General features: G+C 45.7%; 1 protein-coding gene across 2 annotated transcripts in view; it reads right to left on the minus strand.

The window, feature by feature from the left end:
• PRKCH (protein kinase C eta) overlaps positions 1-26,828 on the minus strand; it is a 120,294-nt gene that overhangs the window by 64,543 nt on the left and 28,923 nt on the right. For both annotated transcript variants that reach the window (XM_049828647.1, XM_049828648.1), the window contains exons 3-7: positions 5,960-6,110; positions 5,113-5,147; positions 3,543-3,631; positions 1,724-1,853; positions 678-805 (exon numbers count right to left, since the gene is read on the minus strand). In XM_049828647.1, the coding sequence (XP_049684604.1) occupies positions 678-805; positions 1,724-1,853; positions 3,543-3,631; positions 5,113-5,147; positions 5,960-6,110 (533 nt within the window). The remainder of the gene's footprint in view (positions 1-677; positions 806-1,723; positions 1,854-3,542; positions 3,632-5,112; positions 5,148-5,959; positions 6,111-26,828) is intronic.

A 26,828-nucleotide genomic window follows, 5' to 3' on the forward strand; every position in this document is an offset into this window, starting at 1 on the left:
GATTCAGATATACAACAGCTGGGTTTTTAGGATGCCTTAAGTACTGACAAGCAGAAATTGTACAGATATGTCCCAACCCTGGAAACAATCTCACTGGGACCCTCTCTCAGACAGCAAAGACCAGAGGTGACATTGTGTTGACAGGGACCACAGATTGTACCCAGGGAAACTGTAGAGAAGAGCAAAATGGTTTTCCCAGACTCACTCAGAAGAACAGTGACAAAGCTGGAAAGAGAACTTAGGCCTCCTGCTGAGCTCTTCTTTTGCACTATCGCAAGCTACGTATGCAGTCAGAGCATTTGTGCTTGTGGTAAAAGTAAAAAAAAAAGTATGGCATGAATTATATTACATTGATCACTAATTAGGGGTCTTATTCTCCTCTCACTCATGCCAAACAGATAAAAGTGTGAATGGAGTCACACCACTGTGAAACATAAGCATACAACAAAGCAACACCTATAGATGAAAGCCTCCACTAGGTTAAAAGCTGGATATAAGACATCCATTACCCAGGTGAAGTCTTTGCCACAAGCCACAGACAGTAACAACCTACTCATGCAGTCAACCACCTAACGCCATCTGTCATAACTGAAGGCTCCGATTTCTCCTGCACCCGTATAAAGACTCGGTTGTAAATGTTTTAAATGGGAGGGGAGGAGAAAGAGAAAAAGACTCACCGAATTTGGGGAAATGCTTCCTGGTTGCAGACCCATGCATGCCAAGGTTTTAGCAAGCTCTGCTGCGTTCACCCCACAGTTCGGTGCAACATTTGCTTGGCATCGGATGTGGACGTTCATCTTACAGACTGACGGGGCGATGGTAGGGATGGAAAGTAAAAACAAAGGAACAATTAAAATAACTCGGAGGGGTTTACTGCTGAGAAATAATTTAGCAGTTCTGTTTCAGGAAATATACCCATCTGGATCTACTGTGTCTTTAAAGTAAAGGGATTTTTGCCACTGATCTCAGCAGAAACAAGATTAGGACTCTCATAAGAGAATAAACTCCTGAAAATCAGGAATATACCCCAAACTGTCCAAGTAGGATGCCACATTGCCTGAAGCTATTCATAAGCACATGTTTGTCAGGTATATAAATACCATTGCAGCTATGCCTGCAGGTAAAATTAGGGTTTATAATGCCATAGAATTTGCGACAAACTTCCCCTGCATTTGCAGGTATCTAATTTTAAAGACATATTGTTCAGTGGGAAACTAAAATCTTTCTTGCTCTCATTCATGGACACACACACCCCCTCTTGTGGGAGATGAAGGCAAAGGGAGACTGTTAGATTTTACAGTCTGTATCACTGAAACAAAAACGTAGCACCAGGACATGCTTTGTCATCAATTATCAGCATGACAGACAGGCTAGTCAACCTAAAGCAATGACCTTATTTTCCCCTCAGATGCCTTGTTTGTTGCCTTACCTCCTTAGCTGAGGAAAAACCTTCAGGTAAAGGGAGAAATGAATGCAGGGAGCAGTGATACCCAAGAATATTTTCAATAATGCAAGTTAAACAAAGCTGTGCTTAGAGTGCAAAGTAGAGTCCTTCTGGAAGCCAGAGATTAAAAAGTAAATCAGTGGGGTTTTAACTCTTGCAAAGATGAATATTCATTGCTCTGCTTTCTCTTGAAGGTTGCACAAATCAAGCCCACACAGTACATCAACAGTCAAAAAATATATGTATTTTGTGAAAAGGCTACAGTAAGAAGCTGCTCACTTTTACACTGTAGGCCCTGTCGCATGATTCCCCAAAGCAAGGAACCGCAATGGTCACAGAAAGTCGGGACCTTGTAGTTGTGGACGCTGAACTTATGAGGAATGTTGATTCCAAACCTCTGTTCAGTCACCTGAAGCACCAAAAGAAAGGCACAGATTTAAAATTCAAGTACATATATATATAAGCTGACATTCATTTACACACAGGCATTTAGGTGCAAAACTTTGAAAATCATTCCAACTCAAAAAATACCGCAATCCATCACCTCACTGAGGCTCACTGCAAGTGAACACTGAGTGACCAACCTCACCTGCTGCGAGCCTGCTCTGGTTTCCTTGCTGGGCAGGCTGCACTACCTGACAAAGCAGATTTTAAAAAGGGCTGCCTAGCCAACTTTAAATTCTTAAAGTTAGAATTAGAAGCGTGGACTACCTCATCACAAATCTATCGCACTGAAGTGCCACATATAAATTATGTTAGCTACAGCATTTTGTAACTAAGCAATTTTCAAATTATTAACTTGCATACTATGTGCAAACATGTAACTTTAGGTCAAACTGTTGATTTTATTAAATGTAATACAGCATAGTTTTCCCAGCTCCTCCTAAAATTCTCATTCCTATTCTCGCCCTGCTTGTTATTAACAGTCTTTCATTTCAGGCCCAGATTTTGCTTTATCGCTTGCTCTCATCCTCTTTTCAACCTTTTTCTTTTCCAACTGTGAATCATTCAGATCTCAAAGACACCTTACAAAACGTCATATCAGCTGAAGAAACCCATCCCCATTGACCCTCTTCATTACTTTCCATCTTGTGTCTCGATGCGAAGATCCTAGAAGACTGAGAGGGGAATCCACCACTTCACAAAGAAAAGTCAGAGGTATGACTGAAACAATGAGTTTGCAGTGAGCGGTGCCTCCTCACCTTTGTCTTCTTTTAAAGTAACTTAGAGGTGTTATAAACCCTTAACAATCCTAAGAGAGGGGTGAGGAGATTCACCACGTAACTTGCACTTTAGCCTTAAGCATTTTAACTTATTTTCATCTGGTTTGGCAAGGGGTCATTTTAAGAAGTCTAGCTCAGCAGTTCAGAGGCAAGAAAATAATGAGCAAAGGCAATTGCTTATCTGCACGGGAAATAAAGTTTCTGCATGGCACACCATACAGAGCTACCTCCCAATTAAAAATATTTCAATTTAATTTTCCTTGCACAGTTATTAAACAATTTCCAGTTATAGAAATGAGACATGCAAGGCGCAGGGCAGTTTTAGGTGGGGATGCTACTCCCGTCAAATATACCCTAAACTAGCAAGAAGGAAAACCTTCAGAAACACAAGTTATGCAAGGGTTCTTTATTACAACATAAATAATTTCATCGAGTAAAGGTGTGGAGCAATGACTAAATGGGCACTTTAAGTTACCAGAAAAAAAAAAAGAGGCATAACAAAGACCAGTGGTTGGATTTTAAAGCCAAAGAAATCCACATTAAGAACAAGGCACCAAATTTTGATGACAACACAGTTAATCATGCAAGAAAATTACCATGGAAAACAGTGCATTTGCTGTTTCTTGATGTCTCTTCCAATGAAGACACCCTGTCTTCCTAACCTGTGTGTTAGTCCCACCAGTTACTGGCATTAACAGAAGAACAACCAGATGATATTGCATGGCCTTTATACATGTCCCTATCACTCTTTCTCACTTTTAAATCCATGAATAAAGATAACACAGTAAATTCTGTTACAGGACAACCCCCAGCAACCCAGTCAACCCTGAAGTTTCACAAATTATGATGACCCAAAATAACCAACGTGACTTTACCTTGAGATCAGTCTTGTTAGTATTGTTTTGGCACGTGCAAGCTGTAACAATTAGATGATGGCAGCGCTTGTGTACAACACAGGTGCATACTAGGAAATAAAAGAGGTATACTGAAAAGAGCTCTTGAAAGACTCAGAACACATCAACCCACCAGCTGGGTTCTTTAAGGCTCAGCTGTATCATCGGGACACAGTAAAGATGTGAAAAATAATTGGTGACTTGGAATTTCCAAAAATCTCATAACAGATCTGGAGATGCATCTCCAACCCATTGCAACAGAAATTCTGCACCAGGTCATTCATACAACCTAAAAAACAGTTGCCTATAGAAAATATGGGCGATACACACAGAAACAACAGTGTGTCTTCTCAAATGAACTAAAAAAAAAAAAAAGCTGTTGAAATAATTATCCATTGGAGAGTATTTCACACAACATACACAAACAACATTAGAGAACACAGGTCTGAGATACCCAAAGCCATCCCTACATCTCAGTGGCATAGTGCTTCTTACGCTGGCTATCCAAGTGAGTCCATTGAGGCTCAGTGCAATGCTTGGGTCTGGGAGGCTGGATAACTGCAGCAGAATGGTACTGTGTCTAGGCTAATCAGCTAGCCCCCATCAAGAGGGCTAATCAGCCCTAAAGCAGAGTTGGGCTCCCTCCAGATCTGAAGCTGGCTTGGCTGGAATGAACTTGGATTCCTCCGCTCCATAAGCCAGCATGCACTGTAGACATCAGTTAAGGGCCGTAGCTACTGTCTACGTAAGGAGATTTTTGTATTGGAAACTGCAAGTTGCAGGGTCCCACGCTACTCTGTTTGTTGCTGACTTAAGCTTGCACTCATGAAGGGCTATCAATAGCATTCACTTTCACTCAGAAATTTTATGTAGGATATCCTTTTTTGTTTACATGCAGCTTCCTTTCATATGAGGACACTAGTGCCCTATAATATTGCACAAGAAAGAGGCTGTTAGAAGGCTATTCTGAATGACCACGCACCTGTGAAGCAAGTAATTCTGTCATCTTACCACAGAAAAAGGGAAAGGCAGAACAATAATTAAGTGCAAACAAGCACCACATACATCTATACAGCCATTCAGCCAAAACATGCATTCAGACAAAAGTGCCGCACCAGCCCACAAGGCTGCTCTTTGAAGTCACATCCCTAATTTCACTTTATGAACTTCATAGGGAGAGAAAGGAAGAGGGTGGCCATTCTAGTAGGGTATTTTGTGTCCCAATACCAGCCGAATACTGTCTTGAAAGGACCGTGGAAGTCTCAAGCCTAGCTGGGTGTTGCACATACTCAGCAACTCAGTGGATCTGCACAGGATGAAACACAGCAACTAGACCCCTAGTTGTTTGCATGAATGTAGGTGCTTGCTTTCTGCATGCATGCAAGCCATCAGCCTGACAGCTGCTCAAATGCACAGTTTTGGCTGGCTGTGGAGGAAGAGGAGCAGTGACTTCAGAGAAGCTTGTAACCCAGGATGTCCCAGCAGCACGGGAAAGTGCTCCCGAAACAGCACATCCTACACACACGCACCATGCAGGAGCAGAGCACCTTACCTTGGCACTGGTATCCCTGCTTCCCAAACACGCCCCTGTTCAAAACAAAATATTAATATAATTTAACATCAGAAAGCCAGTCTTCTCACAGATCATTTACAGAAGACAGCACCAAAATGCAAGAGGATCCCAAACGACCAGACCCCCGGGGCAAAACTGCCCAGCAATAATGGTGGAATTCAGCACAGGGCTGTGGGAGCATAACAAAGGGCCGCAGCTTACAGGGCAGGCTGTCAACATGCATGTTATTCCCCCCCACTCTAGTTTCTGAAATACCTCACTTTATTACAACACACACCACATTATGAGACTGATCCCAGCAGCCCACACCCTGTTATTATCTCTCCCACTCCAGGCTCTTTTGAGACATATCGAAGTTTTTCTCCCTCCTCTGCCTACTCCCCCACATGTATCACCCCACACCTCACACCTCTGATGGCTTTTCTGTTCACAGGCATTTTTTCTAGTCTTTCAAGCAACTTTTTTTTCTCAGCGTAATCTGAAAGCTCCACTCAAGTTAGGATCTGGGGCCTTTCTTCAGAGTACCTGGGTTACTTTTTCCCCCCTTGATATAACATCTATGCTTAGAAGTGAGGGACATTGCCTCATCCCCACACCATCCCAGTTTGTTTCCAGCATCCAAGATACACATCACCTCTGGCCTCTCTGCAGTAGACTCCAGTTTGCTGCATAAATGTGCCTTGCTAAACCTAATGGTTAAGGGGAATCGCATCGGTGGCCCTTGGTGAAGTGCTGGGTGACTGATTCAGGATCAGGGGTAGCATGCCAGTCCCCAAAATACGAAGGGATGGGAAGCTCCACACCACCACGTTTGAGATGTTCTTACCAGATGAACTCCCTGCAGTGCGAGCAGTATGTTGGCTGTCGCAGGTAGGTAGCCATAAATTTGTGCCCGTTCACCTGATGCACTCTCCTTCGCATTGCCCGCTGGCGTTTCCGAGTGAGGTTCTTAAAAATCCGATCCCTCTGGAGCGTCCCTGTGCAGGGGGTAGAAAAAAAAAAAAAAAGGCAACAAAACATTAACATTAGCATGCACAGTTATTATTCCTGTTTTTGCTATGGCACAAAATGCTTTCAAAGGCCACAATTACATCCCTGGTTTAGAAGTTGGGGGACCATGGTCTAGAATGAGGCTAGCATCTGGGACAGGCAAGAAAGTTAATTGCAAAGGCCCCTTTAGCTCAAAATTACAGTCTTCATCTAGAAATAACTGCCTCTTCCCATCTTCCTCTTGCTCCTCTCCCATGTTGAGACATGTCACTAACCCATTAATTCCCAAGCTGTAAACAGAGCAGAAGCTCAAGGCTAATGAGCTGTAATAACTCACAGCTTTTGGGGCAGTAATTCCTGAAAACACGACTGCATGCAACCAACTGACCAGTGCCCCCGCTTGCTGAGCCAAAGCAGTGTCTTGCTTGGTGAATAGTATTCATCCACCTTCGGTATTGTCACGGTACACTTCTGTATCACCATTTGTAGCAATTTTGTCTCCCATCTTGGATAAAAAGGCACAGCCTAATTTTTCAAGGGCTGTTACTTGCTTGATATGTGCCACTCAGCTTTCTTTAAAGTGCTCATTTTCCAAAGGGTAGGTAATATTTTAAAGTTCTGGGAAGCAGGGAGCCAGGAACTGCTGGCATTCAAACCTGAATTGTCTCAAAATCTAATTTCCTTTTTTTTACTGGGTTTAGTTTGGCCATATAACAATTTCCTAGCAAAGCTCAATTTACACAAAACGAGTCACTCTTGTAAGAACTGAGCTCTAGATCAAGGAAGCCATTCCCATACAGCAGCAGCCATCTGACTTGCAAATCACAGCCAGCTGGTTTCTGGGATCCTTGCACAGACCAGGTCAGACTCAGCTGAGCTTCCCAGATCAAAGCCTCATCTGGGGCACACTCGCCTCAGAAGAAAGAAATGAAATTTGCAGTTTTCAAGTTAGTTGCTTTGCAAAGTAAAGGCCCCGCTTACAAGTGCATTTTGGGGACACACACTGGAGTCTGCTAGAGTGATTGTGCACCGACGTATGTACTCGTTACTCATTCTGGGTACGGACTGGATGCAAGACAAACGCCAGCCTTTGCCAAACCCTCTGCATGGATGTAATGACAGAGGAAGGGACAGCCTGACTATAAACTTCCCACCCATCTGATCACCCCAGAGCAGCAGATCGGCAGCAGTACCCAAACACAGCTGTTACCCTCCCGCTTCATTTACCCATAAAAAGCGGGCAGAGCATTTCCCTGCTTTCAACTATCTTTGTCGATTAACCACTGTGGGGGGGGGAGGAAGGAAAAAGCTGTCAACCTGATCAAGGCTTGAAATGTAAGAGTCCCACATCACAGGCACATTTCCCACTCCTCTTTGTAGGAGTGGAGATAAGGGAAGCCATCCCGTCAGTACTGAACCCAGCCACTTCAAAGGGCCGCAAGCCACACGATGTATTCCTCTCAGTACTCTTGCCACACAGGTTTAGAAGAAAGCTGGCCAGAAAGCTCAAGGGGGAGGGTGGGGGTTCTTCTGCGTTCTCCCCGGCATTTGTGCATGCGTCCCCTCCACAGGCACTAATGGAAACCTCCTACACGATGGCATAACCGCGACATGGAGCACAGCTTGACTTTAAGACAGCTTGCATTTATTTTTAAAATGGAAGCGCATTAGGATTTTCCCATTAAAACACAAAAAAGGATATGGTAGGGCTGATCCAAGCACTTAACAGAAACCCACTTTCTTCACTGCAGAGCTTCAAGTAGCTGGGCAGACAGACTGGCACAGAAAAGCCTGCCTTTCTAGGGAAGTGCTTAAACACGTGTTTAATTGTCACTGAAGTCAACAGGATGGAGGGGACCACCAAAATTACCAGACTGAATCAGAACATTGGTCCATCTAGTTCAGCATCCTGTCTCTGTCAGTGGGCAACCAGAAACACATGACAGCAAGATGGAGGAACCCTGCAGCTGGGACATAATTTGCCTCTTTCCCACACATGAGATGTCATTTTGATCTCCAGAAGTGAGAGCTGACGCGCGGAGGTTTAATATCCCTTCCAAACATTCAACCATCATTGCAAAATTTCAATAGCCTTGTTATTCACATAGGAAACATAACCGAGAAAAACTTCAAGACCTCATCCTTCTTCCCCAAAAGAAAGATCAAGACCCGGTTGCTTTTCTGAGCCCAAGCTTCCTGCAACTTCATGTGAGAATTAAAGAAAAGAAAAAAAAATAAAAATCCTTATAGTATTACAGAATTTGCCCACCTTTAAATTCAAGAGAACATGTCCTTAATCTAGGTTTAAGCATACAGTTTAGTGTTTTTCTGGATCAGGGCCAAACACTTCAAATGGCAAAGTATCCTGCCCTAGCATTCAGCACATACAGGAGAACTTCCAAGGCATGGAAAGGGAGAGCAGAGTTTGCGAGTGGGTGGTGAGCACGTGAGTAAATCACCTAAAGAAGCAATCCAGTTACCAGCTTCCTTCATACCAGCTGCTCCATTAGAAGCCCAGCAGCTGATGCCCTTTAAGTTCACGCACTCACATTTAGCAGAGTTTAAGAGAATATGTTCCCAATTTAGCTCATGTAGTTTCTCATTTTGTTACAGTTCCCCTCAAGGATCAGCATGGGGTAATTGCCTCCCTGGTGCTCCCCCATGCAGCGAGAAGCCCACACGCAGTCCAGAGCAAACCAGTCCTTTGCACCAGGAATAGGGGACACCTGAAGGTGGCCCACAAAGCCACCGAATGGGACACTGCTGTGCGTCCCTGTGGTTTGCCTGGCTTCAGAGAGACTGCAATTTCGACATGGTTCGGGAAGACCAAAAAGTGACAGGCACTTGCTTTTTCCTGGGCGGCAGAGGAGGTCTCCATGCTGCCTGTACTGGTGGGTCACATCCATGGCCAGTCTCAAGCCTCCACCTCCTGTTCTCCAGCCACCGACATCTCACGCAGCACAATGACTTCTGTCTTACAGACCCACTTTTCATTAAAAAGCATGCCACAAGTTTTTTGTCTTTTTCTAAAAGACAATTTGTATTTCAAACATTCCTCAAATTTCACTTTTTCCCACACTACTCGGCTGTGTTACCCTGCTAACTTTCTCCAGATGCTGTACATCTTCCAGGTGGTCCTCACCCAAACTTACATTCACCTCCCATTACATTCTAACAAATCTAAGTGTTACTAAGCAGGAGACTGACTTCAGCAAGGCTTGGGTTACTTTTCATATGCACTCAGCATTTTTGGACACCGTCCTTCCCATTTCCTGATGCTGTCTTGAGCAGGCGTAGCTGCAGAAGACCATCCACCGCGTGGTCTAGTGGATCTACATACACAACCACATCCCACAGAATAAATCCCTCTGTCAGAGGGCTTGGGCGCTCACCCATCCCACACACCACACCACGGAGCAGGCGAGTTCAACCCTCCAACAAGGCGCAAGTGATTTTGAAATGGTGGAACATATCGCTACCAAAGCCACCTTCCTCCCAACCACCAAGTCTCCCCAACCACCAAGATGGCAGTTCCTCAGCTCACACCCACCACATCTGCTGAACGGCTCCCAGCACCACTGGGAAACCATCAACACAGCGCTGGAGTCTGCTGGTGGAAAGGGTGCCCAATGCAGCAAACCCTCGTGCCTCTCGCCTTTAGTGTCAGAAGATGTAAAGTCATCATAGACGTTTTCCCTGCTCATGTTCTACGTTCTGGCCAGTTCCCTATAGAATATATATTTTCCTTCTGCGTGCAGAGAGCATTTTACAAAACAAAGCAGCTCTATACCGCTTTAGGAGACCCAGACTTTTAAAAGCCTCTAATCTCTGGTAAAGCAACAACCACCATGAATGGTTCAAATGTCCAAATACTGCTATAAAAACAGGCAAGTAATTGCTCAGTGAAGGGAGTTGTCCACACCCATGGTTAAATCCGGATGACTGTAACTATGGGGTATTTACTGTGCCTGGCTATGTGCAAAAGTAACTACAAAGTTAAATACTAAAAAGCCTCTTCCGTTTTCCTCCTCTCCACTCATGCCTAACACGTGTTTATGGCAGTGGAAATTATGCATGCGGAGGGAGAGGAGAATAAATAACCCACCAAGTCATCTGAGGACATCTGCATGCACTAGCACACTGCTCAGCCACCCAGCAGCCTCATCCCACTGCCCTACCTGTCCCCTGAGCTTACCTGACCCTGCCCTTCCCGGCCAGAGATCCCCCCTTTCTCTTACACCAATTTTTTATTCCAGGGGGTAATTTCAGTTAAGTCCTTACAGTGGTGGCAGAACTACAGCAGTAAGACAAGAAGAGCTGCGGGGTGAAGCGTTGTGTGTGTAACTGTTTGGCTCAAGTAGTTAAAGCCTGTCAGGTCTCATCTATTGGAAATCAATCTCACCATCGTGCTATCAACCACTGCTATAATGCCAGCACAACAAAGGTCGTTTGGGTACATCCCGATACATGACATTTTCTAGTGTTATACTCCTGTACACATCAACAGGATTTTCCTTTGAAAGAAATAAAGATATTCAAAAAGCAATATAAAAAGCCTTCAAGCAATAAAGCTAACAGATTAAAACTTAATTAAGTCTTTTTTTTTATTAGTAGCAGTAACAGCATACACTTTTGTTTATGCTCCCCTGGGAGCACTGCAAGCAAGATCCCGTTGCACTGAGTGATAGACGAGCATGGAGCAGAGACCAACCAGCTGAACTTATTAGACGGTAAAAAGCAAGATAGTGAATTGACAGACCCCTCACCTCTCACAAGCACCGCAGCACTGAACAATAATTTCAGATCAGGCTAAACGCTCGTCTAGCCCATGTCCTAATGGTGAGTAGTAGTGGGTGTTTTAGGAAAAGAATATACAAAACAAATCAAGTAAATGGGGGGGGAATGAATACACATACATACCCTCTCCAGCCATCAGTGTGTAGCTGTTTGCTCAATATTTACCTAACCGCGGGCTTCCTCACAACTACTGAATATAAACAAAGGTAAACCAAGATGAACCAAGATGTTTGTTTTCCAAGCTGGAAAACATGTATGTTATGACAAAAATCCCTTGGAAAGGCTTGGTATCTTTTAACCAGGAGTTTTATCACCATAATCCCATGGATGGTCAAAACCACAGGAAGCCTTGTTAATTAAAACTTTATAAACATAACATAGCATTGAAGAAGAGGCTGACAGTCTGACTTTGAAAAGGGAAAAGGATTTAAAGGCTACGACCCAAAGTGGTATTTCCGTTGCTGACTGTTCTGCTTCCCTAGTATTAGTGCTGCAGAGTGAAAAAGCCTTGCCTTTCCTAATTACTGCGAAGTTTTTCCTTCAGCTCCCCTCAAAAGTCACTTGGATGCATGAATCGGCCAGCTGGAAAACAGCCACATCTGCAGAGATCGCGTTAACCACACAGGGTTTCTCTCCAACTTCATGTCCGTCAAAATTTCTGGCCTTCTGCTGCTTTTGCCAGTCTGTGCACAAAACCACATCGGTTCAAATCCCAGGAGAGGCTCATTGCAAAGCAAACATGTGGCACATCAAACACAGGCTGGGACTTATGTTTGATCCAGCTGCTGTTTTCGCCTCTGAAACTGGATAAAGTTTTGTATGAAGACCAGAGAAGGAGCCAGCTAGTGCTGGCAGCACTAGGTTGTCTTCTAGGACTTCACAGAAAACCCGTATTAATGGGCAGTTCATCTTTTAAGATGCCAACCTGTCAATATTGTCTGAAAAAGAATAAGAAGCAACAATGATGCTCTGAATCAAAAAAAATAGTTTTCCTACACATGAGTATGAAACAGCATTATCGGCAGTCTTGGAAATGAAAAAACATGAAATCATTCCTGCATCGAATCACACAGAACTTTACCCTTAAAGCAAGGTCTCTGTTTCTCGTTCAAGTGCTGAAGTAGGGTAGATCCTTCTTCCTTGTTTTCCTGCCAGGTCTAGGACATAAATTCATCTCCGCTCTCACCCTCAGCTCCCAGTGATTAGCAGCATCTGAGTACTGAGGCTGAACGATGATGTTTTGGTGCAGCAGCAGTAAGAACAGGATCAGCAAAGTTCACACAACAATATTAGGGATCATGACAGCGCTCAGCTATTGCTACAAAAGCCCATCATAGGCTTATTTCTAGAATTACACGACATCAAAGCTCTAGTGGCATCAGTAGGTGAGATGGCAAAGCCGAGAGGGCACGTCTTCATGTTTCCCAGGCTTACCAGCTACAGCTCTACTCCGTCCATCACTGCTAACCTCACCGGTGTGGAACTGGGGTCCAGGACCTTTTGTGGGGTTCAGTTTTCTTCACTCAGTCTCTTTTACTTGGATGTAGCAGTGCTAGGGACAGCAGGACAGCTCTGCAGAGCTGAAGTGACCAGTACGTGGCTGCTGGGAGCCGTCCACACGTGCAGGAGGGGAGAGGGCTGCAAAGCAGAGGGTACAGCCTAGCGCTGGGGTTGAAGGAGGAATAGTTGCTTTTTATCTGTTTGCATAAGGTCTGTGAGAACATGAGAGAGGAGGAAGAAGACAGCTTGAGAAACTCTTAAAACAAGTATTCTGCTGCCGCTTCGAGTCTACCAACCAGTTATGAATGCCATACAGGTTATTTTGCATAGAATTTTAATCATGATTGCCATACAGGTTTTCAGACATGCAGAGGGCAGCTCAAAAATATTATTCTCTACATCTGCTTTTAGAAGTTATTTCTGGGAAAATTTTTTTTAGTCTGCTTGTGGATGTTGACAGCTCTGAAGCAAGGCCTAGCAGCATGTTGCGCAAGTCTGAAAAGTAGGAATGGAAAAGCCTTTCTATTCATTTCTGTAGTGAGTAACAATGAACTGAGCAAATGGGATACTGAGGATAACAAAAGATTTCAGCTAAGGTGAGCAACCCCGTGCCATAAGAGACCAGCTTCTCGGAGATGGTTGCATGCCAGCTCGTTTGTGCTTTCCAGGCCACAGGCTGCAGAAATGCTGCTGGCTGCCAAGGAGGATGTGTTTGAAGGCAACAGCCATTTCCCTGCACTTCCCTCTCCCTTCTCTTTACAGCCACACCACTGTGAGAGAAGGAAGGGGACAGCCCCGTTTTTCACCCTGTGCTTGTTTCTCTGCCCAGAGTAAAAAAGGTTTTACCTGCACTCCATTTCACCATTCCACCTCTGCAAGTTTTTGCATTCGTTTGGAGATGGTAAGGCATGATACTTCTGTTTGCAAGAGAGACCGGGCTGGGGTGATGATGGCAGAGAACTGTCTCAGCTTGCACAAAGAGGAGAGGATGCCAGGAGAGAAAGATTTTATTTAAAATTAGAGGAGGGACTTGAGGGAGACAGCAGAAACCTGAGCACCAAACTGAGCCCTTCAGAGCCCCAGACTTGCACTATAATTGGAAGGCCGCCTCATATCTGTCCCAAACCCAGCAGGAGACACAATACCCATGCAGTTTGGAAAAGCAAGATAAATTAGTCAGGTCATATCCAGCGAGATAACGGATATGTGCTTCCCTCTGAACATGGTTTTCCAGCAGCAGTAGAGGTTCAAAAAGACAGCCCAGCCCCACTGCTCCCTCCTCACGATGGAGTCCGGCATGACTCCATCTGCAACTGCTCCATAACCCACTCCTGTCACATTGATCTGGGGTAAGAACAGGCAACAAAAAAAAAAAAAAAAAAACAGAAAACCCCTATTATTAAAAATTTAAGTTGACCCACACAAACAGTGAGAAACAGACAGTAATAACCACCTCCTCAGCTATGGGCAGAATGGCACATCTGCTTGCAGTCTCAATTCTATCAAAGTAAGGAGGATTGTCCCCATCTTATAAGATGTGCAAATAATACTAGTACCTCGTACATCTTACTGCATTGCTCATTAAAGCCTTAACAAACTGATTCTTCTCTCTCCTCCCCTCGCCAATTATAATCATTATTATTTCCTTGTGCTTAGGCAAGTGAATTTCCATTGTAAAACCTCCTGTTAGTCCTTCCCACCTATTAAACTCAAGAGAAAAATGTCAAGTTGTGATTTATTAGGGAAGGAAATCATTTAAATACATTATTCATTAAAAACAGGAAAATAAAACTAACAAAGCAACTTTGATCTTGTCCATGATTAATTGATGTGCCAGAAGCCCTCTGCACCGTAAGTTTTAGAAGAATTCAAATTACGCTGGCTATAGAGCAGAAGTAGCGCTAACAGAGGGACAGCATTTATAGGTGAAAGCTACCAGCACTTGTGCAAAATCCTTGAGAAAAGCAGAATTGGCAGGCTGGGCAAACAGCAGGGAGATCCTGTACCCTCCCCTGCTCCTGACGCCTTGGGGCTCATGCGTGTTGTAATCCTCAGCAACTCGCATGCTCGTAGGTGGCTCCGTAGCAGGTATCACAACATGCTATTAGGAGGCCCTACCCACACAGGGAAGCACAAGCTCCAAGTTAAACCTATTTTTAACTAGATGCAGTTTAAAGCTATTTTTAAGTTGATGCTCTAGGGACATCCTTCTTTTGGGCTATGTGGCCATCTTCAAAATTAAAATCGGCCACTTTTGTATTAAAACAAGCGTCCACACAAGGCTTTATGCTCAACTAAATCTGCTTAAAATTCAGACCTTTATGTTTAGGCAGTGCAACTTTCCAGAGACACAGGCTTAACATCTGTCTCAAAGAAGGAGGACCAGGAAAATATTCTTTATGTAACACGAGACAAAACACACAAAAAAACCAGGATCAACAGAAAGCCAGATGAAATGAGAGTATCAAGCAGCTTGTCTCCAGAGGGACGCAAAGTATTGCAGCAGTTCCACCGATGGCAACCACGTTCCTCAACACAGCAGCCAACCCTAGGACAAAACCTCAAGCCTTCCTCACCAGGGGCACTGCACCTCTCTGGGAAAGCAAATTGTGACCCAAAGCACAAATGGAATCTAGTCAGGAAGAAATTAATTGGGAGAGCTAATTAAGTCGGACAAACTAAACACTCCCCTTTTTCTGCTGTCGGGGCCTCCAACTACTGTCGTGTGATGCCTCGGCCCTTCCCCAGTCCCTGGAGGTGCACTGGCCTCGTGCTCACCTGGGAGGATGACCAACACCTGAATCACCACCTGCAACACCTGGATTCTCCCGGTCGACTGGTCACCCAACAGTTGCACAGACCCAGCCCAAGTGGTCTGGCCACATACTCAGCTCCGATTACACAGCCGATCCCCCATACTCCTGAGATTTCCATGTGGCAGCTTGCTAATAAGTTCTCTAATTGCAACAGCCTTAAAAAGCAGGTTGTTTACCATGTCACTCTCCCACACAGATTCCCACACACCATGGGCGAAGCAAGACACTGCCGCAGCAAAGCATCTGTCGAAAAAAATAGATTCAGCCTCTTGTATTCCAAGCTTACTGCTACCATGAAGCTCTCTGCCAAAAAGCAGCACCTCTTCTCATCAAGACAGTCCCCACCTTGGTAATGCAGCAAGAAAATCCTCAGTGGTTAAGCACTCAGGTTAGCAATCACACCTGGCTTCACTGCACAGCTCGTCCTAAAACACTCCTGCAGATGGCACGGACCATTACTCCTCTGCCACGCGCTGCACCCCTCCTAGTGCCAGCAGATTATTATTTCCCAGAGGGATTTCCCAAGGGCTGCAGGCCAGGAAGAGCGGCGCAGTCAGAAAACACAGCTGTCCTCGACAGCTTCCCATGCAGCTTACACAGCTAGGCCTCATCTATCCCCCCTCCCCATCTCCTCCCCAACACAGTTTTCACCCTGCGATACATATTTCTCCACTTCAGAGATACATTTCTGAGATTTGTAAAGCAGACATCCCAAATCCGTACAAACACAGCTTTAAAAACACTGGGTGTCACATGGAGAGGGTGTTGCTTGCCTTGGCTCAGGACCTCTTCATACACAGAGAGAAGGACCCCATTGCTTTCACCAGCTCTGTAACGGCCACCAGCGGCACCGACCAATTTTGTTCTAGCAAATGGGCGGCCCTTTCCACCAGGTGTAAGAGCAGCAGTAGTAAGTATGTATTCTGCATCGCCACGGGCTCTCTCATCTCAATTAGCAAACAAGCAGAGGTGAGTGAGCGGGAAGAAAGTTAACTTTCTCCATCAGCTTGAGAGAGACACCCAAAACCTCCACCTCTTTTCATCTTTTTTTTCCAGTCCCTCAACGGGGAAGGAACACTCAGGGAGGGAATTTTTTTAGACCAAATGACAAGAGATGAAAGCCAGCCTGCGGTTTGATGCTCACAACAGCCCTTACACAGATTTAGGCAGTTCTCCCCCCATTACAGCACCCTGCCTTCCTTCTAGCACTCCCTTCCACGTAGTCATTTCCCAGCCGGTTCACTTCCCCAAGTTTGCCATGCACCCCACAAACAGCTGTGTTCGCACGAAGTGGGGCGTGAAAGCAATCTGGGGGGAAAATCAGCCAGACTTCATTGTGCCTTCTGGAAGGTCCGTGGTCCCTAGCATCCAGGCTCTGCACTCCTCCTTACGGCACAGCCCAAAGCCGTGGGTGCTGCTGGACTCAGCCCTGCGCGCCCACCACGTGGGACACAGGGTGCCCCTATAGTTAAGGTGTGCGATGGCCCTCATGTGCAAGTTACCGTCAGCCCTTTCGGATGCAACACTGGAGCCTTTCTCTGAAGGATTTGTTCTTCTCGCCTGTAGTGGTTACCTCACAGTCACAAGTGAAATACAGGACCAGAGACAATGCAGGTAAAAAAGTGTGTAGGACCAGACTGAGGCCCCAGACTCCTCACCCACCACTTAAGGACTCTGAGCTGGGCAGGCTGGAGAAGAAACGTCTTCCTGCCTTTGCTCTTGCTGATCTGCAAGTGTGATCTGCAAGTCTGTGTCGTGAACGTATAGGAAGGACAAATTTTAGACACAAAAATTCAGCATTTACTGACTTTGGGGAGTTTTGTTTTCTAACATCGGTGATATCCTTCAAATGAAAAGGTTTCTGGTTTAAGATTATTTCCTAAGTTTTCTAAACAAAAAAACCTGTCATTGGAAATAAGTTCCACTAGAACTGGAGCGGCCTTCCCCCTCCACAGTCCTGCTTCACCAGCACGGCTGCGGTCTCAGACACGCAGGTCCGGGGAGAGAGGGTAGCACTACCAGGGGAATACTTCACAGAAAAGGACTATGCTCTGCTGTAGAGATCCAGAACTAGCGATGACAGGCACACTTGCTCAACAAGTTTGACAGCTAGACGGCAGAAAAGAGCTGAGAGTCTGGGATTAAAAACTTGGTTCCAGATTCTAGCAAGAAATGGGCTTTGCTGGTCACAACTCTTCTGCTGCAGCCTTTCCTCATCCTCTGCAGCTCCTCTACCATCCATCTGCCCGTATTCCCCGCTTCCCCTTCCCACCTTTTTAATCCTTTGAGCTTCTTTTAGCTTCTCCTTCCTTACAGCTCCTGCCCACACCCACCCATCACCACTACCCAGACCAGCCTCCTACTTCCTTCTCTCTCTCCTTATATTTCTTTTCTGTCCTTTTTCCAGACTCTCATGGCTCTATTCCTCCTCCAGGTGACTTTTCCCAGTGTTTCCACTGTTCACTGTCCTTGCCCTGTGCCCCAGCAGACGGGGCATGGAGAGCAGGACACATGCTCAGCCAGACCTCCTGCCTTCCTCTCTCCTGCCCAGGCCAGCGCAGACCTCAACCAGAGGATGGAACTGGCCCAAAACCAACCCACTCCCCTGCTCCAGAACTGCTCAGCTCCCCAGTCCAGCCAGCCGGTGCAGAAGTGGCGTCGTGCAAGGCCAGCCCAAGGGAAACCCGAGAGCATCCTTTTCAGACAGACAGATTTACCCTCAATTATGAAACTGCCTCAGTCCCATACCCGCAACGGCCAGCAGTATTGGCATCGCCAGGAGGACCAGTCACCGTGGTGGGAGCCTGCTCAGCGCAGGTGGTGTCCACAGCCCTCAAAGCCACGCTGGTCTCATGCAGTTTCTCCCAGAAGATCACAAATGCATAGATTTTCCCAAAGACAACACAAGGCAGACAGAGTCAACAGCGGCTCTCATCCCTTCCACCCTCTCCTCTGCCAAGCTTGAGGTCGCACTGGCAAAACAACATTAGGATCTCTTTGCTCAAAGCTGTATTTTGATTCAGCATCTCATTCTGGAAAACAACTGAATCATTTCAGCTGAAGCACTCCAAAAAATAAAAAAAAAACAAAAAACACTTTTTCAGCTGGCACCGAAGAGCAGGAAACTTAGCATTTTATGCTGGGCACACTCAGGAACAACCCAAAACAGAGGCATATAAATTGCAAACATGAGTAATCACCCCAAAAGCACCACTAGAAGACAAGCTCTACTTCCTACAGCTCCGTGCCAGCTCGCCTAAGGCTGAAGACCCCATCCTGCTTGGCTATCAATGAGACCTTGCCCCGCTCCAGTGAGATGTGGGAATCAACAACATCCACAACACGCAGCAGACCAACGCTGCTGGTCCTCCTTGGGTCTGCAGGGCCAGAGGGAACTTTGCTACTCGCAAGCACCCATGACACATGAATACCTTTGAGGTAATTAAGCACTGCGGCATAACAGCATCTTGTTACCTCCCGTATCCTCTCGTGCCAATAGGCCCAACAGATCCACTCACACACCGAGTCCAGTGCTGCCCCGTACAGCAGCCTGGTGACTGGGACTTCTGGATGGCTGTCAGACACCCAGACACAAGGAAAACCCTTGCCTGTCGTGGTACTACCTAAATTAGGAGTCTCCTTCAGCAGCCAGATTTGACAGACCTGGATATTAAATGGGGGACAGCCTAATGTGATAGTTGGTAGAGGTGAGGTTAACAAAGAAAAAGAAAAAGAAAAAGAAAAAAAAAGTAGTGGCATTTTTAGGTTTTTTCTCCAGTTTCTGCCACAGATTTACAGGGTGACCCTAGGTAAACTACTGGAGCTTTTGGCCAGCCATTCACCTATTTTATCAGTCAGGTACCTTGCAATAGGGAAATTCAGTTGTGGCCATGAGGTGTGCTGATGTATGGGGCAACCCCCACTTCATCCCAGTCCAGGGCATCCTCCAGGTGCCCTTGACCGCAACGGGTGCAGAGGGAGATGGTCATGACACAGCATCCCCCAGAACAGGGCGCAGCAGATGGGGACGGGGCTGCTGTCATCATCCCTGGCCACAGGATCACAGTCCTGACCTCCAAACGGCTTCATGCTCTGCTCCTTCCAGCCCACGTTTGCCATCCTGCTTCACTGCAGCCCAAACACCCACTCCAGTGCAGCGCTGTTCTCCAAGGCCAAGTAGATAGATTTAAACTTCTCTGAGAACCACCGTCACTTCTTCCAGGAATCACATTAAAGTAAAGCAAAAATCTCTGCTCCTCATTATGGCCAGGAGCACTGAAATCCCAGAGCAGATTGCAAGCTTGCATATTTATATCTACGTTTCAGAGCCCAGACAAAACACAGCCCACTGAGGAAGTAAGGTTAATGCTGATATTGCTGTTTGTTGCATTTTTACAGTGTCTGGATATCTAAGCAGTTGGCAGATCTTGGCAAGTCATGAATTACTGCCAAAAACCTCTCAGCATTAGACATACTGCAATAGATGTGGAGCACAAATGGATCATTTTCCAAGAAATAAAGGTGGTCTTGTGGATATGCAGCAGACTGAGTTGAACAGCTGTTCAACTCCTGGTTCTGCATTAGAGTCCCTCCGTAACACTGAGCAAACCACTTCATTTCCCAGGGCCTAGATCTTCCAGCAATCAGGAATGAACAGCTTTGTTTGTTGTCCCCTGGTGAAATCCTTTTTTCCTGTGAAAATTCAGAATTTACCAAACTTGCCTTTTTTTCTCCCTTTTTTTTTTTAATGGAGGAGAGGCATATGTGAGATATAAGAGTGCCAAGGTGCAAAAATACTTGGGTTCTCTCTGCAATACTTAAATGTCGATGCAATAGGTAAATTTTGAAGGCTTCACTTAAAAAAAAATTGCCTACACTATCCTCCCACCATAAACAGTAATAATTATTCATTATTCCCAAGTTCATCCACTTTGTCTATCTTCCAAGGCTGGGCTGTCTCTCATTACAGTGATGCCTTCTCATGCCACTGTCAGCATGACAAGTCAAAGGCAGCGCTCGGGAAGATGCGGTACAGCCCCTTCTCCTTATGGCAACTCGTAGCCCGAAGGACATTTCTCAGAATGCCTGAAGGCTCATCCCTGTGAAAATGATCTCCAAGAGGTTCTTCACTGTCTCTCTGACTTTGAAATTCCCTCCTGAGATCTTCAGCGTTGCTGAGAAGCTTTGGCATCCTTATGCTTGACTCGCGGAGGCTTCGTGACAAGGATAGAGCCGCTCTTTCTCCCGTTGGCTTGGCTGACACATCTCGGTTGGAGTGCGGGGTTGCAGAGTCTGACCTCCAGGAGAGCAATACCTGCTCAGGTATTTGAGATCAACCTCTGGAATTGCCTTTTACTTTTTAACCTGATTGACATTATCCAGCAAGTTTGGGGATCCAGTGAAGTTCACTTGCCTCTCGGGCAGAGATGCACAGCATCTGTGGATGACATTCCTGGTCTCTGCATGGGCTCAATCTTCTCCAGGGTGCATTTAGGGGTGTATTTTCTCCCCCATGGGACTCAACATTGTTCTGACCCATTTCCACCTGGAAATGCAGAATTGAACCAACGTGGACTGCATCTGGAAATCCCTTGCCTGCAGCATACACGTATGTGACATGTGTAAAGCATTGGAAGAAGTGTAGGCATTTGGAAAAAATACAGGGGTATAGAAAAACACGTCTCCTGCTGCTCTCTGCCACATAAAACTTTGGGCTAGACATTAAAGACTTCCATGTTCTCAGACTGTGAACAAAAGATAGCAAAACTTTCTTTATCCTAATCTGCACTGATATTGCCTATTCAGATCAGGAGGTTCTCTGCATGTTGTCTACTACATGCCTTAAAATTCTCCTGCTTGGGCTAGTAACCCAAAACAGAAGAGTGGTCCAACTAGGCAGGGGATCAGAATAGGGCATTTTTCATTCCTGGCTCCTAGTTTCCAATAATTATTTCCTTAACTATAAAAAACAGGCTGAAAACAGTCATTATTGCAGTTTAGAGGCCTGATAAACATCTTTTTTTCTCCATCCTGTGCAAGGACCTACTAAGGTATCTGCAAATAGAAGTTTTGGGGGGCTGAGAAGCTACATTACAATACAGAAAAAGGATTTTCTTGGCACAAAGCCTATATATCTTTTGAGACTTTAAGGCTGCAGATTTTGACTGATACCTGTCTGAGGAAATACTATTTCTTAAGACAAAAATCACTTCACGTTAGGAAAAATGTATTCCAAGAAAAACAACAGCAGAAGAGTCTTCATGCTTGAGAATAAACCATCCCGAACACATCATGTGACAGTTGCAAAATAAAGAAGCATTTCCTGCTCTAGAGGCAGGTTCAAGGCTTCCTTGCTGCTGCAAAGCCTACCAACATTAAATATTTAGCAATGGGTGCTATATCTGCTCTACCAAGTCACTTGGCTTTTCAATATTCTCGTTGTTCTATTTCTTGCCCAGAACTCAAATTTGTCTTTGTCTTTCCTGACACTGAAAGAAAAGAAACAACCATTACTTACCTCACAATGATGAAATTAAAATTGAACTTAAAGCCAGAATTATCACTTTGAGTGACAATGTATAAAAAAAAATTATTTATTTTTTTTTTAAAAAAAGGCAAATTGAAAGAGTTCGAAGCACTAAAATAGAAGCACTTTATTTTCTGCGGGGCTTGCTTCATTCATTAATTCAGTCAAATAATTAATTTGCAGTAATTTAATTAGCTTTGCTCAAAATTAAGAAGAGTAAATAGCAAGAGAGGTGGCACAGCAACACAACAGGTGAAGCTGCGAGGGGACTCAGCTTGCTCTGGGACTCCAGTATTGCAAGGAAAAGAGGTTCATGCCATCCTTCAGGCACACGCCTGGGGCCTCTCGGTGTCCAGTCTGACCTCACTGCGGCGAAACCCCCTGACCCATGCACAATCACCGGCTCTTGAGTGTCTCTACTAACTTCTCACAGCTGTCCAGAAGCACCAACAACAGAAGTCTACAGACGTTCACTGCAAGGCTTTTTATTTCAAATCAATCACCCCCTGCCCAAGACGACAGTAATTCATGGATTTCCCCTTCCCAGCCCAAACCAGTATTCAGTAGCAAAGAGAGACAAGTAGCGGAGAGCAGGTCTGAATTCATGCCACCGACTGCGCAACACCCGACGCGGCGCCGCGATAACATCAGAGCCGCTTGCTATGAATGACACAAGCCCCAAAGACAGAGTCTCCTCAGAGGCACCAGGTCACCTTCAACCCGAGCCAGCAGGACCTAGATGACCTGGAAGGGGGACCTGGAAGAGCACAGAGAAACGGGACTCAGGCACACCGCGCTGGAGAACCGCAACCGCCTCCAGTCAACAGTGTCTGCCTGCCGCGGTGCTCCCAGGTGCTCTCCGGGAGCGGCGAGGAAGGTGACCCTCTTCAGAAGCTGCCCACCTAGAAATGGTTATGGTCAAGGTTAGGAGAAGAACAACATTAGGGAGGTTTACACCCTACACAGCACTACCTGTTTTAGAGAGCAATAAAACAGATTTTTTTTCCTTTAAAGGAGGCTTAAAACAGAGTTGAGATCGTGTGGATTATCTCAGAGGTCCTGGCGCACACATGGGTCATCACAGGCAGGGGGGCAGGACACTAACGGTTCAGTGAAAACACAGCTCCTGCGGTCCCAGGGCTGGTCAGAGCTGAACCACCTTCTGACAGCAGCAGCTTTGCTTGGTCCCACACACAGCACGCTGCGCCCTGCTCCCATCCCCAGCTCCTCAGCTGACAATGTGCCTCGCATCCACGGATGAGGCACGTCCACAGCAAAGACAGACCTCTCCAAGAAGCTGCTTTTGTTATTATAAAAGGAGAAAGGGGCAAGGAGACACAAAGAGAAAGAGACACGTAAGAAATGCTAAAGACACCATCGATGAAAAAACAAAATAAAACCCCACAAACCACAAAATGTATTAATATCCAGAGTAAAAAGAATGAGGAAATTTTAAAAGAAATGGTAGTTTTGATGACTTGAAAAAAAATCCCATTATCAGGCAGGTTAAATAAAGAAACTCCAGGAAAGATTAAATCAAATTCTTCACAGGAGGGAGGTGGTATGGGGGAAAAAAAAAAAAAAAAAAAAAAAAAAAGAAAGAATGAATCAATTCCTAAGCAATGCCTGAAGTTTGGCAGGTAGAAGACAGTCCTCATCTCCTCTGTAAAACAGCCTGGAGTAGAAGCAGGTCTTGGGTGAGTGAGGGAGACGGCTGGAGGAGAGGGTGCTTCCCTCCACCCCAGCCAGGTGCCAGGGCCACCAGGACCCAGCACTGCCAGCAGAGACACAGTCATGCTTGGAGAGGTAATCTCCTCCCGAGGTAAGGAGATTTTCATTTTAATTTTGCACTGGTCGCTTTACACAGGAAATGTCAGCTGAATGCGGGGAGTTAATATAATCAGGTATGGCTTAGCACAGCAACAAATCCATCCAGCAGAGAAAATAAAGATAGACAGGGATAATTTCACTAGACCTCCCTTGCTTTCTATTGCTCCATTTCTTTCTCTTCCTGAAAAGTTATGCGTATTTTAACATGTGAAACAGGCATATTTCCCTGCCCCAAAACAGCATGTTAACACTGACAGACAGAAGAGCCATATGGGAACCTACAGAAGACTAACCTCCTTCCAGCTGTACATTTTCTATACTGCCCTCATCCTGACGGTACACGAATGCTTCTGTTGGGCACGCTGTGCCCCTCACAGAAGGGCCACCCTTCTCCCCCATCCCCACCGTAGGTAAGCAGAACCAAATTAAGCTTTTGGTCAAAATAACTTTTGATCAAACAGAACAACCAACCACTCCCAAAACTAAAGAAAGTACAAGCTGCCAACACCACCAGGACTGTCTATTTTTGGTAGGCTTTCTAGGACAATAAATAATACAGTCTCAAGTGCACCTAACATCCCTAACATGTTTGTTTGGGTTTGGGGGTTTTTGCTTTTTTTTTCTTTTTATCCCCCCTCTCTTCTCACTCTCTTTAGCCACTTTTTGGGCTTTTACCTTACTGGAGTTAGGCAATGGTGGCCAAGACCCTGTGAATTTGGCTATTTCCATAAACAAAACAACTAGCTTGGCATAAAACCTGAGATGAATGACATGTTGGCAGTATGAGGACCAGCAGTAGGCACTGAACCTCCACCTTTGCTCTGTGGATTTCTCAGAAGCTTTTCAAAGGAAGATGCTCCCCACGGTTCAGACTGACTCCATTACGTTATGCTTACGTCCCCATGGTCTACTGAAAGCAGTGAGGCAAGAGGTGCTAAAAAAACCACATCACCATTTCTGGATCCTTTTCAGAACACCAGTCACACACTTAACCATTTATACGTCACAAGAAAATGATCAGAAGTCCTAAACATCATATTGCTTGAGACTCCACATGGGTCTACATGCTACCCTGATGGGGTCTAACACGAACTAATCGTTCGGTTCTCTGTGTACCCATAGACACACGCAGCCTTCAAGCGGTCTCTGCCATGTTAGCCATAGCTAGCAGGGAGCATGTGGTAGCAGCTGCCCTCCAGGTTAGGGCGAACAAGCGGGAAGCCGCTTTTTGTGCTTTCAAGTTCTGATTTATTCTCAGACTTCTTTCCAAAAAACTTAAATTTCAAATACAATTCTGAGCCTCCAAATTTCCATTAAAAAAGAGAGAAAAATAAAATAGAATACAATGCTAGGGAGGAGACCTCACTGTTTTTCAGAAGGAAACCCCTCCCTGATAGATGCCTCCACTATCCAACGACTGGGAGAAGTCAGTATCTGCAATCAGGCTTGCCCTGGATTACGTCTATTCTTGGAAACTCTAAATGTGACCACACATGGGACTAACCAGCCAAGAAAAACCCCAAGAGCTGTCTTTGATCTTCCTGTTCTGTAAGTCCACACATCCTCAATAACGACAAAGGAAAGAGAAGTAAACTGTTTCCAACATTTCCCATTTTCCTCGGAAAGCAGTAGTGGTACAAACATCCGAGTTCTCCATCTCTCATCTTTGAGACCTTGTTAGCAATATGCCTTAACAGCTTCGCCACCAGCACCAGTTTGAGGCACACTGGATTTATGCTCAAACCCACCATCCCTGCTCTACCCTGCTTTAAATGGCCAAGCACGACACACTTACATGTGGATACAAACTGAGACACAGGTCAGTAAAAGCCCTCTGGTTTCTTCCCTTTTTCCATCATTGGCTCCGTCATAGGCAATTAAAGCCAATATCCAATGTCCTCTTCACCCCTAGGAGCTATGGCCTCTGGACCTGCAAAAAAGTCCTCTAGGCCTCCCTAGCACACCTTTGCACTCTCCCTGTTCTCTGGTTACAAATAGAAAGCTTTTCACAAATTGCCTTGAAAAAGTAAACTTCATGTCTCCCTGGGAAAACACAGTTGTAGGGAGCACATCCCTAGAAGAGAAAGGGTAAATGATCTGTTAACATTTTATGTGTGGATAAATGCGAGAGCAGTTCCCAGACCCCAAAGTTGACACCTGAGCAGAGAAAAACATGCATTCGTACTTAACCAATAAAGAACTGAAAGTTGTAGTGATGCTATGTGGCCTGCTTGGCTTTACAAGGTAAGTGAACTTCACTGGAAAAGGGAATTCTGGTCCTCTCTGCCCTGCTGCAGTGCCAGGCTGTGACACTCCTCATCTTCTCCATCGCTCCAAGATGAGGAGTCAAAATCAGGCTTCCTCTTCATGTCTCCCTCCTAACACACCTCCTGCAAGCGGGATTACACCCTGCTCGCCGTCCCTAGGAGTAAGAGCAGCCCCAGCTGCACCCAGGGAAGAATGTCTGCAAACCCTGCCACTGCTTCCACGCCACAGGGCTCGGGGTGCTGCTCTGGAGGACCACACCATCTCTCTGCTCAGCCCCCAGGTGTAGCTCAGCTGATGCTTCTGTAACCAGCTCAAATGCTTTGAAAGGCCACAGCCATCCTGCCAGAAGCAGAGCGCTCCTGGGGTGTAAACCACGCAAAGAAAACCAAAAACTTCACCAGATCCTCTGATGCAGCACGTCCCCATCAAGCAGCTGCCCAGGCCCCAGCACACATCAGGCTGCCGGCTCAGCAAGAGTGAGAAAGCAACCCAAAAACATCCCAGTAAAGCACAAGCTTGTATTCAAACCTGCATTTGAAAAACAAAGGCAGGGGCATTGACAGGCCTGGGCGCCCGGCACCGGGTGGGAGCTAGGGGAAGGGCTGGGCAGGAGAGCAGAGCTCCCCCGTCCCTTGAAGCACGCACCCCTCCAGCTTGCACCCTCCTTGCATCCAAGACGGAGCACGGCAGGGTGGGCTGCCTGTGCTGCAGCCCCCGGCACAGCCTTCACGCAGAGCAATCGGTTTCAAGGGCAGAACAAGAGAAAGCATTAAAAATCCAGCTCTGCCAGGCTGCAGGTAACAGAGAGTGGAGCAGATCCTGCCTCCATTCTTGAGTTCTGCACAGAAAACACTCCCCAACAAATGCAGTTTGAGGCTGCAGCTAAAACAAATAAGAACCATGGTGCAAGTCTGAAGAAAATAAGCTTTTTCTGAGCTCTGTCCCAGATTTCCTGGGTTCCTCCAGCA

This window comes from Accipiter gentilis, chromosome 25, assembly GCF_929443795.1.
Source record: "Accipiter gentilis chromosome 25, bAccGen1.1, whole genome shotgun sequence".
Lineage (NCBI taxonomy): Eukaryota > Metazoa > Chordata > Aves > Accipitriformes > Accipitridae > Astur > Astur gentilis.